Consider the following 20,250-nt stretch of genomic DNA (forward strand, 5'->3'; position numbering starts at 1 on the left):
GCGTATGTGCTTGAGTCACCACGTGCCGTGACGTACGTCAGTGTGCATTTCTCTACGTGCTGGGTGATTGGAGACTGCCATGGATGTGTCCCTAAATGCTGTGTGTCTGCACATGTCGTGTTGTGTTCCACAGGTGTGTGATGGCTGAGTGCTTTGTTCACACAGATTTGTTGTGTGTGGCATATGGGGATTGCGAGGTCAATACAGAGTGTGTGTTTGTGGAACACCCGTATATGTTGTGTTTGTGTAGCTACGAATGGGCATCATCCTGTGTGTGGCATCTGGGTGTGGCTGTTTGTGTCAGAGGATGTTGTGCCAACTTTGATTGCAGTGTTTGTGCCTGCGCGTGGACAATATTTAGGTGACCGTGTGTGCCACGGGGCGCTGCCTGCCTCCCTAAGTGCCAGCGTGTGTCACATCACGTGTGTGGTGTCCGGGTGTGGCTGTGAGTTTCAGAGCTCGTCGGGAGTTGTGAGTCACTCGGTGTGGTTGTGTTGCATGCCCATGGGTGTTAGGTTCTGTCTCCGGCCATGCCGTGTTTGAGGGTGTTATCACCCTGTGTTGCATGGTGTCCGGGTGTGGCTGAGTGTAGGTGTGTATTACACGCTGCAGACCGGTTGTGTATGACAAAGCCCATTGTGTGTTGGTGTGTGTCTTAATCCATGTGGACACACGCCTCTTCCTTGCTCTGCCCCAAGACACACCCAGCCCCTCCTTAGTCTGAGAAGGGGGGTTGGGGAGCCTCCCCTCTGCCCAGGGGCCTCCCCAGCACCTCCCCGCCCTGCCCAGCAGTCACCACCCCACAGAGGGCACAGGATCTGCTGTGCCTCAAAGCAAGAGCCCAGAGCGAGGGAGCAGAGCAGGCCGGGGACCTGCAAGCCATAGTGGCTGCTCTTTGTGTGCTGCGAGGTGGGGGACTCTGGGCAGGAAGCTGGCTGAGCCCCAAGACCCCGGGGGCCATGGGCGGGGAGCTGGTGCCGGGCCTGGGGGCCCTGAGGAGGAGAAAGCATCTGCTGGAGCAGGAGAAGAGTCTGGCAGGCTGGGCACTGGCACTGGCAGGGATTGGCATCGGACTCATGGTCCTGCACGCGGAGATGCTATGGTTCGGGGGGTGCCCGGTGAGTGGAGGCTGGGGGCTGAAACTGCTGGGTCTGAGGGAGGAGGGGGCTGGGGGCCAGGACTCTCGGGTCCTGAGTGAGTAGAGGCTGGAGACCCCTGGGTCTGAGAGTGGAGGGGGCTGAGGGCTGGACTCCTGGGACCTAGGGGGGTAAATGCAGGGGGCCCTCTCTGCAAAAGGAAGGAAAGAGGGGTCACAGAGTGTCAGTTTGAAGGTATTGCAATTAGACAGTTGGAGGTCCAGGACCCCTGGAGGCCAGGAGGTGGCTGGTCAGATACTTGAGTCTCCCAAGGGCAGATTAGGGGAGAGATAACCCCAGGTTCAGCGAAGGGAGGGCGGGGAGAAAGGCTGACTCCTTCCAGTAGGCGGCAGCTCCTTGGTCCTTATCTAAACTCTAATGTTCGTGCAGTATCTCAGAGGCAAAGGGCAGAGACCAAAAGAACTGGCTGGGTGGAGGGGTGGGAAAAGAAAACAAGCACCGCCCTCCTCCCCCCTCTATCTCCATCATTAAGAAGCTCAGCTTCCCCAGAATCTATGGGCTATTTAATCTGGGAAATAAGGGAGAGGTAGGTTTATGGTAGCCTGGACTCCTGGGTCCCAGGAGAGGAGAGGCTGGGGCCCGGGCTCCTTAGAGGTGACTTCGAGCATTTTCAGGGGAAGAGGGGCTGACTCTGAGGATAGTGTGAGTGGGGAAGGAAAGAACAAGTGGGGCTAGGACAGGTCTGAGCAGGTTCCCAGCACATTCCCGTCCTGGTCCGGGCAGCGATGGGGGCAGATGAAGGACACCGGTCAGAACTGGCGGCTTGAGGACGGGACAGAATTGCTCAACAGGAAAGGAGGGGTTGGAGATCTGTCTAGGGTAAGGGACGTGGAATTGGGCTGGTTGGAGGGCACTGATCTGAGGATTGAGTTGGGGGATTTCTGGGGGACAACACTCAGGCTTGGATTTGGGGGTGGGAGAGGCAGGCAGCTCTGAAGCGACCAGGAGCCACGCGGACCGTCAGGGCAGGCTGGCTTCCTCTGACCGGGTGGCCAGGCGAGGGCAGCGGGCACTGAGGGGGTGGGGCCGCCGAAGCCCATGCCAACAGGAAGCATGGCCGGGCTGACCCGCCGCTCCCACACTTCAGCACCCCGCCCAGCAGGCGAGGTGAGGACAAGGGAGCCCTGGCAGGTGGGAAGGGACAGGGGGTCTTTCCTACGCCACCTCCTCCCTCCGCCTTCTCACCTCCAATTGCTTCCCTCTACCACCTGCCAGCTGCTGTCTCCAGCACGCGGACTCTGGAATCTGCTGCAGCTCTTCTGAGCCTCGGCTTCCCCAACCGGAAGCCGGGGGTGAGGGTTGAAATACACGACCCGAAGGGTCCTCCTCGGCCCCCTTTCTATGACCGCCTTGACAACACCCGTGTCCCCTCCCCACCTCCATCGTAATCTAATAAACTCATCTTGCAGGGATCCAGACACCTGCTCGCCATGGGAGAGGGGCTGGAGGAGAGGCCTGGGCCAGACCCCACCGATGCAGGGGAACGTGATAGAGATAGTGGGGCGGGAGAGGGAGGATGGTGAGAGGTACCGAGAGGCAGAGATACACAGAGAGACCAAGGCAGAGAGAGACCAAGACAAAGATGCAGTAAGAGACGGAGTGGTACAGACAGCGAAGGGGGTCGGGGATTCGGGGCAAGAGGAATTGGAAAGGAGAGAGGACCACCAGAGAAGTGGACTGCAGAGTGGGGAGGAGGTTGGGTCTAGTGGGGTGTTCTTTGGGACAAAAGAATGGGACAGGGAACTGGGGAGCCACAGAAGGATGAAGGGGTGGGGGAGGGCTAGGGACAACAGCACCATTGTTCGGGGAAGGGGGGCAGGCCCCATGGGGCAGGAAACTGGCCCTCTTCCCCTGCACAGAGGGGGGCCCTGGCCGGGTCAGGGGAGCTGGCAGTGTTTTAGGAGAAACAGGTGCTGAGCTCAGAGTGGGAGCCCAAGTGAACTCTTCCCCCTGACACCACCTCCCAGGCAGGGATCCCCACACACACCCCCTCCTAGGGAATCCAGCAGTCCCAGTCCCCTCTAAATCCCTTCCTCAAGAATTCTAGATTCCTCCAAGGTATTGCCACACAAAGACAGGGAAAAAAACTTCCCGTGGTTTCTGGAGGCCATGTGCTTCTGGCCAGATCTGCCCTGGGCTTAGAGCCAGGAGAGAGGGCAGGAGGTGGGGAGGGAGGCAGAGGAGACACACAGGGCAGCAGGCCTGGAGGGCCTTTCTCAGAGCTGGGGCTGGGGTCTTAGGAACCCAGCCCCCTGGATGAGGGCAGGGGAGGGTGTCATTCATTCCCTGGAGCCTGAGTGATAGTTTCTAGGCTCCTCAGGAACTGCGGGCGGGGTGTGGGGAGGGACCTGAAGTTGCTTTCTAGGGCAGAGACCAGCTGGGTGGGAAGGGAAGGGACCACTCTTTAGAGGCTAAATGTCTGTTTCTAGACACCCCCCACACACACACACACACACACACACACACACACACACACACACACACAACTGAGGAACTATTATTGATGGGGACCAGTACGGGGGAATTAGGAAGGAATGTGAGTTTCAAGGTCTTCCCTCAGGGGTGTGGTCCTCGGAGAAGAGCTGAGGAGGGTGAACACTGGCACCTGGGCCAGGGCTGTCCCGTTGGGAAGGAAGAGGGCACTCTGCCTGGGGACCAGCTGATGGTTTTGAGACTTCCCCAGACCTGAGGCATCAGGAGGAACTGGGCTGGGGGCTGGGGGTTAGGAGGCTAGGAAATTGGGAATGGAGAAGGGATGGCGGTTTGGGAAGAGTGCAGAGGGGACTGAGGGAGACCTGGGATCTCACCCCTTTCTCTCTCCCTCCCAACAGTGGGCAATCCACCTGTTCCTGGTTAAATGCATGATAAGCATCTCCACGTTCTTGCTGCTTTCCCTGATTGTGGCCTTTCACGCCAAAGAGGTCCAGGTAGGCCCCTTCCTAGCTCCCCTCAGCGCCCCCCCCCACGCCCTGTCGGCTCACACTTCCCACCTCCTGGGCTGAGTAATGAGCTTCCTCCACCCTGAGATACATCCACACCCTCATCCACCCGGAGGGGGTGAACCCAGGACAGACAGACAGCCCCCCGGAGCAGCCCTGACCTTCCCCCACCTGCTGCACTCTGTCTCACCTTGCACACCTGTAGATGCTGAGAGTTCCCGCCCCCAGGCCTCTGTCCACTCTGTCCCCAGGTTGCCTCACAAAAGACACAGCCTCCCAGATCTCACTTCTCCATCCCCGAGTCCCTTCCTGTTCCCATCCCGACAACCCAAGATCCTAGCCATGTGCCTGCAGGTCCTTCCCCACTGCTGAGCTCCCCACCTCTGTGCCAACGACCCCACAGACCCAGGAGCCCTTCCCACCTGTCTCCCCCCCTCCCATCTCATGTCTCAACCCACACTGGACTCTCCACCCCTTCCCCTCTCATCCCATCCCCCACATCCCCAGATCCTGTTCCCTTCCCCCCACACCTCTGCAGTATAAAATGAGGGTTATTGGTCGAGTGTGGTGACGCCCCTTGCAGTGCCTGGCACACAAGATGTGCTCAGTAAGAAGTACACGTTATCATTAAAGCAGTCATTCGAGTAGTTAAGTGGCCTGAGGGCCCTGGGCCTCAGTTTCTGCATCTATAAAATGGGAGTAAGAATATTTTCAATCTCACTGTCTTGTGAGCATTCACTGAGTCACAACACATAAAGAGGACAGTGCAATGCCTGGCACCTCCAAAGTGCCCTGTAAATGTTGGCTATTATCATTGCTAATGGGATGATGGCAATTACTACTGCGTCCCCAGAAACTGGAGTAGGACATAGCTCTATGGATGTGGAATGTAAGTTCTTGGGGAGGCAGGGGTTTTGTTTTGTTTGTTTTGCCCACCCATATCCTCAGTATATCTCAATATATAGAACAATGTCGGGCATACAATAGGCACTCAATAAGTGTTCCTGGGCTGGAAGTTCTGGAAGTGGGCTGAAACTAGGAGGGGGAGAAGGTGGCGAGATGTCTTCCTCGGGTCCTGCCCTGCCCCTTCCCACCCTCCCGGGCCCCATGCCCTGCGCTATCTGCCTCCCTCTCCGGTCCCGCGGGCGCGCCCCCCTTATCTCCCCGCGCAGGCTGGGGAGCGGGCGCCTGACCTTCGTGTGACCCCCCTCCTTCTCCATCCGTTCCCCTCCCTGCAGCTGTTCATGACGGACAACGGGCTCCGGGACTGGCGCGTGGCGCTGACCGGGCGGCAGGCGGCGCAGATCGTGCTGGAGCTGGCTGTGTGCGGGCTGCACCCGGCGCCGGTGTGGGGCCCGCCGTGCGCGCAGGGCTCGGGGTCCCCAAAGACGGCGGTCACGCAGTCCTGGCCGAGTTTCCTGGGCCAGGCGGAGGCGCTGCTGTCGCTGGCCATGCTCCTGCGCCTGTACCTGGTGCCCCGCGCCCTGCTCCTGCGCAGCGGCGTCCTGCTCAACGCCTCCTACCGCAGCATCGGCGCGCTCAACCAGGTCCGCTTCCGCCACTGGTTCGTGGCCAAGCTGTACATGAACACGCACCCCGGCCGCCTGCTGCTCTGCCTCACGCTTGGCCTCTGGCTCACCACCGCCTGGGTGCTGTCGGTGGCCGAGAGGTGAGGATGCGGGGGGAGGGGAGGGCGGGAAGTGACGGTACCTGGAGCCTCTGGAGGAGCCGCTTACAACCACCATCGCCCTGTACAGTGCTGCAGGTTGGGACTCCCTGAGACCAAGAAGTGGAGAAAGCCCTTCGCCCCAAAGCCGTTCCTCCACCTGCAGTCTCCAGTCTCCCCAGACACACACACACACCATAGGAAGCCCTGCCCTTCCTGCTTCCAAATCTCTCCTGCCTCAGGTTTCCAGGCAGCTGTTCAGTCTCCACACGCAGGCACTGGGCCCTGGCCAAGGGTTGCACCTGCTTTGGAGGAAGGGGACATCTTTTCCAAATTAGCACAGATGCACTGTAGGTGCTCCCGGTGACCCCCAGGCTGCGCCAGAAGGGAATTCCGTGCAGAGAATTGGTACGGGAATTCGAGGCCGCCTGCTGGACTTTGACCTGATGCTGGAACTGTACCCCTCAGGGCCTCCACTTACCTTACAGATAAACAAATTGTGGGTAATCTTAGCCAGTGGTTCTCAAAGTGTGGTTCTGGGACCAGCAGCATCTCCTGGGAACTGGTTGCAAATCCAAATTCGCAGGCCCCACCAGGACCTATGGAATCCAAAACTCTGGTGGGTTGGGCCCAGCAATCTTTTTTAACAGTTCACTCTGATGCTGGCTCAAATTTGAGAACCTCTGGTTTAGTACATGTGGCAAAGGATTCTTGAGGGGAGATGGAGAATGGGAAGAACTGGCCTTAGATCTCTCCTCTCTGAGCCTCTGTTTCCGCATCTATAAAATGGGTATCAAAATCCACCATCTTTAAAGTCTCCCTGGCAATTCTAATCTTTCATGATTTTAAACTCATTCATCTCACAGGATCTGTTTTCTCAGTTGGGAAATTGGTCAGGATCAGTAAATGATCCTCCCACCAATTTTCTCACCTGAAAAATGGGAGGATCAGTAAATGATCCTCCCACCAATTTTCTCACCTGAAAAATGGGAGGATGGGGAGGGAGCCAAATTTCTAAATCTGTTTGAGGCAGAATTCCTCAAACTTGAATGCATTTTGGGATGCAGGGGTTGGAGCTTAACAGGGCAGATTCAATCCCCACCTCCAGACACTAATTTAGTGGGTTTGAGGTGTCTGGGGCCCTGGTGAATGATGCTTTCCCTGCTTTGGCCTAACTGTGGGTCAAAGTTAGACAAATCCTGATTATCAATCCTTTCCATGGCTGGACCTAAAGGTCCCCTTCTATGAAGTGAGGGGAAAAGAGGCAGAGTCCGCCAAGACTTTTAATTTTATTTATTTTTTTAAAGTGCATTTATTTATTTATTTTAAAGATTTATTTATTATTTATTTTATTTTATTTATTTTTGGCTGCGTCGGGTCTTGGTTGTGGCATGCGAGATCTTTTGTTGCAGCACGTGGACTTCTCTCTAGTTGTGGCGTGCATGTTTTTTCTTCTCTAGTTGTGGCACACAGGCTCCAGGGCGCGTGGGCTCTGTGGTTTGCGGCACGCAGGCTCTGGTTGAGGTGCGCAAGCTCAGTAGTTGTGGTGCGCAGGCTTAGTTGCCCTGCAGCCTGTGGGATCTTAGCTCCCTGACCAGGGATCGAACCCGTGTCCCCTGCATTGTAAGGCGGGTTCTTTACCACTGGACCACCAGGGAAGTCCCCCGCCAAGCCTTTTTAGAGTCCCACCTTTTTAGTCCTGATAGGGCCACCTCTAGGCCATAGAGCATCTTTGTGGAAATTAGAAAAAGGTGCCCCTTCCTTTGAGTGGACGCAGCCCCCTGCCGGGTCTGACAAGTGGACTTCAGGCTGGGTTTCTGCCCCCCTCTCAACCCCTCAGCCACACGCTCTAAATGTAGCAGCCCTGGCAGCCTAGCTGAAACCAAAAAGGCTTTGGAATTGGTCGGATCCAGGTTCAAATCCCACAGCCCAGAGTGGTTGAGCATCTTGCCCAGGTCACACAGCAAAGAGGAGGCCAGGCAGGCTCTCCAAAGCCCAGAACTTACTGGCTTTTTCTGAGTGCTTCTTGGAACTGTGGGTGTATGTTAAGAAAGAGGGTATCAGGGCTTCCCTGGTGGCGCAGTGGTTGAGAATCTGCCTGCCAATGCAGGGGACACGGGTTCGAGCCCTGGTCTGGGAGGATCCCACATGCCGCGGAGCAACTGGGCCCGTGAGCCATAACTGCTGAGCCTGCGCGTCTGGAGCCTGTGCTCCGCAGCAAGAGAGGCCGCGACAGTGAGAGGCCCGCGCACCGCGATGAAGAGTGGCCCCCGCTCTCCACAATTGGAGAAAGCCCTCGCACAGAAACGAAGACCCAACACAGCCAAAAATAAATTAATAAATTAATAAATTAAAAAAAAAAAAAAAAAAAAAAAAAAAAAAAAAAAAAGAAAGAGGGTATCAAACATCACAGGAACCCCAGAATTAACCCACTCTTCCCCACAGACAGACCGTTAATGCCACCGGGCACCTTTCAGACACACTGTGGCTGATCCCCATCACATTCCTCACCATCGGCTACGGGGACGTGGTGCCAGGTACCATATGGGGCAAGATTGTCTGCCTCTGCACTGGGGTCATGGTGAGTACACCCACTCAGGCACCCTGCCTTTATCCCACACTGCTCATCCCCTGGGCCCCAGGAAACCACAGAGCCAACTAAGACACTCAGGGACACCCCCAAGAAACTCGGGTGTCTGGACCCCCACAGCCCCATTCCCTGTCCAGGACACAAACACTAGGCTCATTTCCTTTGAAAATCCAGGAATCCATCCCCTGAGTTCTTGCTCTCTCCAGAACCTAGGACCCAGCCCTCATCCTCCTCAGGAACACAGGCCCCTGACCTCCCAGCCCCATTTCCTCCCAGATTCCAGGAATCCAGCCCCAAGCCCCACCAAGACTCAGGTATCTTTCCCTCTCCCCCCTTTACCCTCTCAATCATCCAGGACTCAGGTACCTGGTTTCCCAGCTCTAGGCTCTTCCAGGACCCAGGAATCCAGTCTCCCAGCCTCCATTAAAGCTATTTATTGTGTCTAGACATCAAGAGCATGCCTGTGGGCTCAGGCTGCCTGGGTTCAAATCCTGCTTCTGCCCACTTCCTAGCTGGGAGTCAGCCACACAATCTTTCTGGGCCTCAGTCTCCTCATCTATAAAATGGGGATGCTGATACCAGTGTACTCCTCATGGGGTTCCTGAGAAGACGAAATGAATTAAACCATGTAAAGGGTCTCAAACACAGAAAATGCTCAGTAAATGGGTCAGGGGGTGGCGATGCGGAACCTGTTATTGTAACTGGTTCCAGGCGTCCGGCTGCCCCTACCCCAGCTCCTGTGCCCTCAAGGATGAGGCAGAGGCTCCCCAAGCCCCAGACTCCAGCCTCCTCCCCAGAGTCGGCCTCCTCCTAAATCTAGACATCTGCCCCCTTCCCCTCATAGACCCAGCACCCAATGCCTTGGCCTTCACCTCCCTGTGAGATCTGGCTCCCTTCACCCGCAGGGATTCAAGCCTCCAGCCCCAGCCCTGATTTGTCCCAGGAAGGACATGGTGAATCCCCCAGTCCTGGGTCCACAGATGATGCATGGGGTGGCAGGGAAATGTGACAGCCCCCTCCCCTCCAGCAGTGAGTCTTTGTGACTAGGAAAGAGGGGCAGAGACTCAGCCAAGGACACACTCCCAAAGGGTCAGGGACCCTCAGGGCTGCCTGGGACCTCCTCCCTCATTTGACAAAAGGAGAAACTGAGAGATAAGGCGATTTGCACTCGAACTCACAGCCCACTCCTAGCTGAGAGGTTCCAAGGTACAATGAAATTATAACGGCTAACTTTTATCGGGCACATACTCTGTGCCAGTCTCTGCTCTAAAGATGTTAACTTATGGAATCCTTGGAGTAATACTGTGAGGGTGTGCACATTTTACAGATAAGAAACTCAGACACTGAGAGATTAGATAACTTGCTCTGAAGCTGGGCTTGAAACCCGAGCAGTCCCAGAGCCAAGGTTTACAGCTAGTAATTATTCTGAGGGTCAAGAGTTGAAACATATGGGGTGCGGGAAGACTTCAGGAGATTCATTCTAACTCCAGGAAGAGTGAGCAGGTGCTACAGAGCAGTTGGGATTTGCTGGGGCCTTGAAAGATCAGAGGCCTCGAGAAGGAAGGGAGAAGAGTGAGACCAAGGTGCTCAGGCAGGTGAGGGCTGAGTTGCCTGGGACGGAAGCTGGGCAGAGGAGGAAGAGCGGCCTGGACCTTGGAAGGCCTTGAGAGCTGGGCTAAGAAGTCTGGGGCAGTGGGAGCCTAGAAGGAGATTAGGGTGAGGGCGTCAGGGTCATAACTGGGTGTTAGATCTCCCTGGGGTCAGGGTGGAGTAAGGGAAAGGCTGGAGACTGTCCAGAAGGGAGAGGATGTGGCCAGAGCTGGGCAGAGGCTGTAGTGGTGGGGAGGAGGGGGAGGGACACCCTCGGTGACCTGATGGCCCACTGGACCGTGGGGAGGAAAGGGTCCCGCAGGAGCCTGAGGTCTGCTCCTTGCCCAGAACCAGCCCTTCTCGCCAATCTCCAATCACACGCTTAACAAAAGAGAACATGGGCTTCTCTGGTGGCGCGGTGGTTAAGAATCCGCCTGCTAATGCAGGGGACATGGGTTCGAGCCCTGGTCCGGGAAGATCCCACATGCCGCGGAGCAACTAAGCCCGTGAGCCACAACTACTGAGCCTGCGCTCTAGAGCCCATGCGCCACAACTACTGAAGCCCGCGCACCTAGAGCCTGTGCTCTGCAACAAGAGAAGCCACTGCGATGAGAAGCCCATGCACCGCAACGAAGAGTAGTCCCCACTCTCTGCAACTAGAGAAAGCCCACGCGCAGCAACGAAGACCCAACACAGCCAAAAATAAATAAAATAAAATAAATAAATTTATTTTTTTAAAAAAAGAGAGAGAACATTGTGATGGTGTAAATACCACAACCAGGAGTTGGACTCGGACGCGTGATTTTATGATCTCAGCTCCACCACTGGGACCTGTGGGACCCTGGTTCTCTCTGGCCTGGTTTGCTTGTCTGTCAACTAGCGGTGGTGGTGCCTGACGTCTGTGGCTGTTGGGAGGGCTCAAGGAGAGACAGAGTTGGTGGCACGAGGCTGGTCCTCAGATCCCCACAGGCCTTGTGTCATAGTGCCTGCTGTGCCCACAGGGGGTCTGCTGCACAGCCCTGCTGGTGGCCGTGGTGGCCCGGAAGCTGGAGTTTAATAAGGCAGAGAAGCACGTGCACAACTTCATGATGGATATTCAGTATGCCAAAGAGGTGAGGGGGGCCTCCAGCACCCAGAGCACACCCCTTCCTCAGCCCCAGGAGCCAGGTCCCCGGCCCCTCCCCCCTCAGACCCAGGATCCAGGCCCCCGGCCCCTCCCCCCACAGCCCCAGGATCCAGGCCCCGGGCCCCTCCTCCCTCAGACCCAGGATCCAGACCCCCGGCCCCTCCCCCCTCAGACCCAGGATCCAGACCCCCGGCCCCTTCCCCCTCAGCCCCAGGATCCAGGCCCCCAGCCCCTCCCCCGTCAGACCCAGGATCCAGGCCCCCAGCCCCTCCTCCCTCAGACCCAGGATCCAGACCCCCGGCCCCTCCCCTCTCAGCCCCAGGATCCAGGCCCCCGGCCCCCCCCCCCTCAGCCCCAGGATCCAGGCCCCCGGCCCCTCCTCCCTCAGACCCAGGATCCAGGCCCCCGGCCCCTCCCCCCTCAGACCCAGGATCCAGGCCCCCGGCCCCTCCCCTCTCAGCCCCAGGATCCAGGCCCCCGGCCCCTCCCCCCTCAGCCCCAGGATCCAGGCCCCCGGCCCCTCCTCCCTCAGACCCAGGATCCAGGCCCCCGGCCCCTCCCCCCTCAGACCCAGGATCCAGGCCCCCGGCCCCTCCCCCCTCAGACCCAGGATCCAGGCCCCCGGCCCCTCCCCCCTCAGACCCAGGATCCAGGCCCCCGGCCCCTCCCCCCTCAGACCCAGGATCCAGGCCCCCGGCCCCTCCTCCCTCAGACCCAGGATCCAGACCCCCAGCCCCTCCTCCCAGAACCCTAGGAGGACTATCTCCCTTGACACTGTGAAACCCACCCCCAGATGAAAGAGTCGGCCGCCCGAGTGCTGCAAGAGTCCTGGATGTTCTACAAACATAAACGCAGGAAGGACTCTGGAGCCGCCCGCAGGCACCAGCGCAGGCTGCTGGCCGCCATCAACAGGTGAGGACCTCTGTGCGTGCGCACGCCATGTCCAAGTCTCCTCCTCTCTGCAGGGTGCATGCGCACGCGTGTGTGTGTGTGTGTGTGTGTGTGTGTGTGACCGAGCATGAACGCGTGCCCAGGTCAAGATGCCCATGTGTTGTCTCACTGAACGGACGCCCACCTGGACCTCACAGTGACTGTGTGTGATGCTTTCGTTTGCATGTCTCAGAGTGTCTGTGCGCCTGGATGCCCGGGTCTCTATGTGGGAGGTGGGCTCATGGGTGCAGCCACCCCCTCTCATCCCACCTCTGAGCTAGGGCCACTCTCACCCCCCATTTTTTTTACCCCCAGGTTCCGCCAGGTGCGGCTGAAACACAGAAAGCTCCGGGAAAAAGTGAACTCCATGGTGGACATCTCCAAGGTACTGGGGTCCCATGAGAGGGGGTCTGGGAGAAGAGGGAGAGTGGGGGCAGCTGGTGAGGAGATCTGGCCCTGGAACAGGGAACGCTGGCACACACAGCCACTCGATAAAGGTCTGTGGCTGAACGAACGAACGAATGAAAAAGTGAATGACGCAATAGCGTTTCTCATGTAAGGTGCAGTTTCCTTTGAAACTTAAATAACTGTACAAAGAACTCCAGTGTTCGATGTGAAATTATCTCCATTGTCAAGTTACTTACATGTGGACGGATATAAACTTCCTTTCAACTATGACTGTTATACAACAATAAAACCAAAGCAAATTGACAAACCAAGTTCAAACACAAAGGGCAAAGCAATAAAATGCGAATTAACAGCACTGACACATGGACAGGTGACAACGTTTCGGGAAAACTCAATCTGTGTTGCTATTGTGAAGAGGGGGCCCAGGAGCGCTGGGCAGGCTTGCCTGGCCAAGGGGTGACTCAGCTTGCCCTCCTTCTGCTGGGTCCCCTTGATTCTGAAGTGCTCGGGTAGGTGACATCAAGCCCCCTGGCTTGACTCACAGCACCTCTTGCTTATCCGGTAGCCTTTGCTTTTTTTCTCATTAGTCCATGACAATTCAAACAGTGGCCCTTGGCCCCAATACCATGGTAAACACAGCCACAGATGCCGGCCCCTAAACTGCATGGTGGTGGCCTAAATCTGCCGGAATTGGCAGGTTGTGATTTCCAAGATTATCCACCCGGCCCAAAACACGGAAGTCAAGAGTTCTCATAGAAAGCTCACACACTCTCAAGGACGAAGCTGTGAATCCTAGTTTGAGAAGGCAGAGAAAGGGCTCTGTGGATTGTGAAGTCAGGCAGTCATCAATTCCACAAAGATTTAAGTGAGCACCTACTATGTTCTAGGGCCTCCCTGATCCAGGTGCTGCCTTGGGTGTGTCATTTAACTGCTCCAGGCCTGTTTCCTCAGCTCTTAAAAATGGAAACAGGATTCCCACTGCCCACACTTTTAGGAGGATTTTAAACTATAAAGAGCACCGGGCCAAGTTGCTGGGCGGTGGCAGGTGGTTGATAAGGTAACTGTTATTATTGAGGATAATCCTCCAAGGCCTGTAAGTACTTAGTAAATGCTGGTTCTGCTGCCTTACTCCACAGGGCAGGGAGAGAGTCTCCCCCAGCCCCCAATCCCTCTGACCTCTCTCTGCCCAGATGCACATGATCCTCTCTGACCTAAAGCTGGGTCTGAGCACCTCACACCAGGCCCTGGAGAAGCAGATTGATGCGCTGGCAGGGAGGCTAGACACCCTGACCGAGCTGCTTAGCGCTGCCCTGGGTCCACGGCAGCTTCCAGAACCAAGCCAGGAGGCCACGTAGCTGGTAAGGGAGCTGGGACCTGGGCAGGACAATATCCTGGAGGAAGGCTGCCTGTGGCCAGCACCCCATGTGGCTAAGGGGGTGGGGGATGGGTGGCCTGGAGGTGAGGCCACCCTTTCTCTTCCACTCTGGCTCTGTCTGAAGGGAGGGACTCCAAGCTCGGGGCTGGACCAGCAGCGAAGAAAACAGACATTCCGCCCCCCCTTCACAGACCCTCAGTACCCGCTCCCTCTTTCTTTGCTTGGTCTCTGTCTCTGTCTCTTCCTCTGGTGTCTGGCCTGCCTGTCTATCCATCTCCCTGTTTGTCTCCCTAGGACCCAGCCAGGAAGAACTAGGCTACTTTCCCCAGGATTGAGGTCAAGGACATTCTCTCTGCTACTCCTAACCCAGCCCCACGCATACAGCCAGTTAAGCGTAAGGATCGAGGGGGGCCACACCTTGGGGTGGGTTGACTCCCTGATGGCTGCTGGCGGGGACACTGGCTGAAGGAGGGAGGCCATGGCCCATCCCCACCGAGGCCCCAAACGGGAAAATGGTCACCCCTGCCCCACATACCCTGTGCCTTCGGGCTGGGACTCCTGAGTCCCAGAGGAGGAGGAGGGGAGCGGGGGCCCAGAGTCCAAGATCCTGGGCTGCATCAGTTACCCGCTGACCAGCACAGATGAAGGAACGAGGCCCGAGGCAGGAGGCAGAGCCCCCTGGCGGGAGATCGAGGAGGACACCAGTTCTCCAGAGCTGCAGAGAATTATCTGGTGGGGGAGAAGGTGGGGACTGGGGGGAAGGGTGAAGCTCTCCACTCTCTGCTCTTACACTTTGTAATAAATGTTAAACAAAGTCAGAAGAAGTTGCTGTTTCTTTCGAAACATATGCACACTCCAAACAGGCAGGTCAGCCAGTGGAAGGCCCTTGCCCTGTCTGAACCTGCTTCCCCATCTATGAAACAGAGGCCTCCAAGAAGTGTCCTCCCAGGTCTGTAGGCTGGGGAGTCCTCAACTCCTGCCTGGCCCCAGCCCAGATCTGTGGTGAAGAGCAAGGGCTTTAAATTCAGGCCCAGGAGCCCAGCCCCCCAGCCCCTCCTCCCTCAGACCCAGGAGTCCAGGCCCCAGCCCTCCTCCCTCAGATTTGAATCAGGGTCCAAATCCTGGCTCTGCCATCCACTGGCTGTGTGACTTTGGGCACGTGGCTTCACCTCTGAACATTTCACTTCACCTGTAAGATGGGGCCACCTTCCCATGGGACAGCTGTGAAGATTAAAACTGGGGGGCACAGAGGGTCAGGCATTTAGTAAGAACAAATACATGAGAGAACTTAATCATTTTTATTAGTGCTACTGATTTTCAGACACAATGAATACGTGGCTGCCCTTTTTCTTTTTTCTACTGCCCTTTAACCCTCTCTACTCATATCCCACCAGAACCTAGATGAAAACTCACCTATCAGGAGACTAACAGGAATTCCAAACCATCCTACGTACTTGTTTCGTACCTGCTAGGACTAAGACAGAAAAAGGAAAGGGGGCTGGCACTTACAGAGGCCCTCCTGTATGCCCAGCTCTGTGCTCCTGTTTTGTAAGTCACTACCACCACTGCCTGCCCCACTCCACCCCATTGTACAGATACAGAAACTGAGGTTTCAAGAGGAGCAGGGCCTAGAGGGCCTGGATTCACACCCAGCTCATCCTACTGCAGAGCCCTCCCTCTCTGCCCTGCTTGAGGTGAATCAAAGACAGAGCAGCCTTGGACCCTGAACCTAGGTCTCACTTCCCACAGCCGCTTCGTTCCACTTGGAGAGGCTGATTCATCCTCGCTTCCCTTGATTTGAGGGGAAGCCCAGGCTGCCAGTCATCCTTCTCTGCTGAGCTATCTTTGGATTTCCCTGCAAGTCCGCAGCCAGCCTCCCCATCAGCCCCAAGAGCTAAACTGGGGCTTGCACCACCCACTGCCGCAGACAGCCCTTCCTCTGGACGCCAGCCCATCTGGGGGGAAGAGGAAACAGGAACATTTCCAACACCCTACCCCTGCAGTAAGCCCTCCTCAGTGATGCCAGATACCCTGCCGAACTCATTCCTCCAGAACCATCCTTTCCTAGTTGTACTTGGCTTCAGCGGACAAACTCCTTCCTATGCCTCCTTTGGGCCCCCGCTTAGATGTCCCCTCCTCCAGGAAGCCCTCTCTGAAGCTCCCATAGCCCCATGCACCTGTCTCTATTACAATAATAATATTCATTGGGCAAAGCCCCACGTTAAGTCCTTTATATAAATGATCTCACAAAATCTCTACAAAAGGAGACAAGGTGGTATTACTGGTCCCATTTTACAGATGAGGAAACTGAGGCACGGAGATTTAAGAACCCTGCCCATAGCCACAGCAAAGAGATGGGGGAGCTGGGATTTGACCCAGGTGGCCGGGCTCTGAAGCCCCAGCACTTAGCCAACCAGCCCATTCATTCACTCAGAGATCCCTACACCCTATTTTCATTTTTGCTCTGTTGCATCTTCAATGTCAAGGGCCTGGCATATACCAGGCCTCAGTGAATATCACTGAATGAACACACTTACTACCTGGGGTGGCTGGAAGCGTCTCACCTTCTACCACATGTTGGTTTCTTCTGGGACAAGGGACAAACTGGTTACAAGGGGCTTTTGACTAAGAAACTAAGAGCACACGTGAGAGCGCTCCTGTTCTGAGTTATCTCGGATCTGCCCCCGCTGCCCTGCCCCCACTCTCCACTGTGGAGCTCAGGTCCTGACGCTCCCCCTCCAGCAGTCTCTGCTCTCCCCCTCACACAATCAGCACTTCCTGAAGGCCCTGCACCAGGGGCAGGGCTGCAGGCATGAGTCAGAGAGCTCTGCCCCCAGGGGCTCAGTCTCATGATGATTTTGGCGACTTCCCCCTCCTACTTCTGTTTTGCCTCCACGCCCACGAGAGGACTGGGTGGGGAAAAGTGGGTCCAGAGAGGGCTGGAGGGCTTACCAGGGTTAGAGAGCCAGTCAGGAGCTGGGGCCAACCCACCCCCAACCCCCCACCCCAACCATGCCCCAGACATTACCGGGCCCTTCCTCTGCTCAGAACCCTTCCATGGTTCCCAACTGCCCTTCTCTCAAAGTCTGGCTCCTAGTCCTCGCTCATTTTTTCTCTTCTTGTGGGATCTTAGCTCCCTGACCAGGGATTGAACCCGCACACCCTGCAATGAAAGCGCAGAGTCTTAACCACTGGACCGCCAGGGAAGTCCCCACTCATTTTTTCTTTCATTGAGATTTATTTTACATGAACAACACAAATTTTAAATGTGGCCTCAATAGATTTTTTACAAAAGCATTCACCTGAGCAACTACCACTCAGCTCAAGCTTGAAGTTTCTGGGCCCCTAAAAACTCTCACGCCCCTCCCATCTTGATTCCTTTTGCCCAATTTTGAACTCTGAAAGGAACCCTGCTGCACACCCTGGTGTGTACCTGCTTCTCAGTACCAGCCAGGTGCACATTCGTTTTTACTACAGAATGGTGTTACTACGCGCACTGGCCTCACCTGGGGGGGCTCTTCAGGCTATGCACCCCCCTGCCCCTGCCTCCAGCCTCCCCATCCCCTCCCTGTCATGGCTGCTAATGATTCTGCACCCAATTCCAGTGTGTGAGGGGTTTTTTCCCCCATACCAAGCAATTCTCAGATACCACAGTCAACTCAATCCTGACACTGTCTACCTGGAGACAGCGTCAGATTCCACAGGTTAAGGGTTTGGTCCTACAAGACTACCCCCTACCCTCACCCCTTCAGATGCCAATTTCAAGTCCATGTTGTCACCCGTGCTTCTGACCAACTGGCTGTAGCCAACAACCCCCTTCCTTGGGTTCGATGAGTGGCTCAGGAACAGCCACATGGAAGAGATACATAGGGCAAGGTATGGGGAAGGGGCAGGGAGCTTCCATGACCTCTCTGGGCACCACTCTCCCTAAATCTCCTTGTGTTCACCAACCTGGAAGCTCTCCAAACCCTGTCCTTTGAGGTTTTCTATGGAAGCTTCATCACACAGTCATGACTGATTAAATCATTGAACTTCCGTGACTAATTTAACCTCCAACCCCTCTCCCCTCCCTAGAGACCTGGAAGTTCTGACCCTCTAATCATCCAGTCGGGTCCCTTGGCACCCAGCCCCTATCCTTAGGTTACCTAGGTGCTTTCCAAAGCCATCTCATTAACATAACAAAAGACACCCTTATTACTCCGTTCCAAAGGTTTTAGGAGCTCTGTTCCAGACTCAGGGGACAAAGACCAAATACATATTTATTATAAATCACAGTATCACAGCTGCTCCAGCCACAGGGCTCTTCTTCCCTCCCAAAGATTCTCTGTCGTAATTGCCCACCACTCTCCTGGCCCTTTTGCCCCATCCATGTAGAACAAACATCACCAGTATTTGTCCAGTTCTTTACGATGGTTCGTAAAGGAAGCTGTATCATCTACATCAACACCAGACTGCAGTCCAAAGACCTGTTTTGAGCTTTTCTGCTGTGTGGGATTACTGCTAACATATAAAAACTAAGAGAGTGCTTTTCACAATTTGGAGGCAATGTCAAATGGTAACACTGTCCTTTCTTCTACCAGGATGAGCTGGTCCTTCTTCAATTCAAGTCCAAGCCCTGTCTCCACTTGTAACCAGGCTGCACCCTCTCTCGCCTCCTTGAGGGCCTGGGTCCTAAGTCTCCTGCCTCATCCATTTTCCCTGTTATTGAAACAGGAGGGAAGGGGCAGGGCACAACTTTTAAAAGAATGACATAGCCACAGGACATGACAAAAACTGGTTAGAACCAACTAAGTCCAAGATGGCGGAAGATTCAACTTCCAGTGGACCTTGAGCCTCATTATACGCTCATTGTAATACATTAGTTAAATGACACACCCACCAGCGCCATGACAGTTCTGAGGTCAAGCATAAAAGGTCAAAAAGTGGGCTGTGGCACAATTCCTGGAAATCCATGCCCATTCCCCTGAAATAGATGGGATAATCCTTCCATTAATTAGCCTATGAAATTACTCAGTCCATAAAAACTAACCACCCCATATTTCAGGGCCTCTCGCCTTCTGAGATGGCCCACACTCTGTCTGTGGAGTGTGTTTCTCTCTAAATAAATCCACTTCTTACCTATCACTTTGTGTCTCACTGAATTCTTTCTGCAAGGAGACATCAAGAACCTGAGCTTCATTAAGTCTTGAGACCAGGTGTGTGATCTCAATTAAAAGGCCATGGGGAAGATGGTGGAGTAGAAGGACGTGAGCTCACTCCCTGTTGTGAGAGCACCGGAATCACAACTAACTGCTGAACAATCATCAACAGGAAGACACTGGAACTCACCAAAAAAGATACCCCACATCCAAAGACAAAGGAAAAGCCACAATGAGACGGTAGGAGGGGCGCAATCACAATAAAATCAAATCCCATAACCACTGGGTAGGTGACTCATAAACTGGAGAACACTTATACCACAGAAGTCCACTCACTGGAGTGAAGGTTCTGAGCCCCATGTCAGGCTTCCCAACCTGGGGGTCCAGCAACAGGAGGAGGAATTCCTACAGAATCAGACTTTGAAAGCTAGTGGGATTTGATTGCAGGACTTCGACAGGACTGGGGGAAACAGAGACTCCACTCTTGGAGGGCACACACAAAGTAGTGTGTGCATCGGGATCCAGGGGAAGGAGCAGTGACCCCATAGGAGACTGAACCAGACCTACCTGCTGGTGTTGGAGGGTCTCCTGCAGAGGTGGGGGGTGGCTGTGGCTCACCATGGGGACAAGGACACTGGCAGCAGAAGTTCTCGGAAGTACTCCTTGGCGTGAGCCCTCCCAGAGTCCGCCATTATCCCCACCAAAGAGCTGGGTAGGCTCCAGTGCTGGGTCACCTCAGGCCAAACAACCAACAGGGAGGGAACCCAGCCCCATACATCAGCAGACAAGCCAATTAAAGTTTTACTGAGCTCTACCCACCAGAGCAACACCCAGCTCTACCCACCACCAGCTGCTCCCATCAAGAAGCTTGCACAAGCCTCTTTGATAGCCTCATCTACCAGAGGGCAGACAGCAGAAGCAAGAAGAACTACAATTCTGCAGCCTGTGGAAGGAAAACCACATTCACAGAAAGACAGACAAGATGAAAAGGCAGAGGACTTTGTACCAGAGGAAGGAACAAGATAAAACCCCAGAAAAACAACTAAATGAAGTGGAGATAGGCAACCTTCCAGAAAAAGAATTCAGAATAATGATAGTGAAGATGATCCAGGACCTGGGAAAAAGAATGGAGGCAAAGATCGAGAAGATACAAGAAATGTTTAACAAAGACCTAGAAGAATTAAAGAACAAACATCTAGAAAAATTAAAGAACAAACAAACAGAGATGAACAATACAATAACTGAAGTGAAAAATACACTAGAAGGAATCAATAGCAGAATAACTGAGGCAGAAGAATGGATAAGTGACCTGGAAGACAGAATGGTGGAGT

The 20,250-nt window shown here is 55.0% G+C and overlaps 1 protein-coding gene across 3 annotated transcripts; it reads left to right on the top strand.

Moving 5' to 3' along the window:
* Nucleotides 1–846: 846 nt before the first annotated feature.
* Nucleotides 847–18,480, top strand: KCNN4 (potassium calcium-activated channel subfamily N member 4). Of its 3 annotated transcripts, XM_036833843.1 has the most exons (9): nt 847–1,118; nt 3,989–4,084; nt 5,335–5,765; nt 8,208–8,343; nt 10,944–11,054; nt 11,862–11,980; nt 12,314–12,383; nt 13,597–13,764; nt 14,076–14,511. In XM_036833843.1, exons 1-8 carry the CDS (start codon nt 960–962, stop codon nt 13,759–13,761), a joined length of 1,287 nt encoding a protein of 428 aa, XP_036689738.1. In that variant the 5' UTR covers nt 847–959; the 3' UTR covers nt 13,762–13,764; nt 14,076–14,511. The 3 variants fall into 3 exon arrangements, with proteins under 3 accessions (XP_036689738.1, XP_036689740.1, XP_036689739.1); XM_036833845.1 differs by lacking the exons at nt 13,597–13,764; nt 14,076–14,511 and adding an exon at nt 18,362–18,480; XM_036833844.1 differs by lacking the exon at nt 3,989–4,084.
* The last annotated feature ends 1,770 nt before the right edge of the window (nt 18,481–20,250 follow it).

The sequence above is a fragment of the Balaenoptera musculus genome, chromosome 19 (assembly GCF_009873245.2).
Source record: "Balaenoptera musculus isolate JJ_BM4_2016_0621 chromosome 19, mBalMus1.pri.v3, whole genome shotgun sequence".
Lineage (NCBI taxonomy): Eukaryota > Metazoa > Chordata > Mammalia > Artiodactyla > Balaenopteridae > Balaenoptera > Balaenoptera musculus.

Excerpts from the sequence above, each read along its gene's own strand:
- KCNN4 (XM_036833843.1), top strand. The coding sequence starts at position 960 with ATGGGCGGGGAGCTGGTGCCGGGCCTGGGGGCCCTGAGGAGGAGAAAG. Across the intron at positions 11,055-11,861 it reads ATATTCAGTATGCCAAAGAG|ATGAAAGAGTCGGCCGCCCG; the intron begins GTGAGGGGGGCC and ends ACCCACCCCCAG. Across the intron at positions 11,981-12,313 it reads CTGCTGGCCGCCATCAACAG|GTTCCGCCAGGTGCGGCTGA; the intron begins GTGAGGACCTCT and ends TTTTACCCCCAG.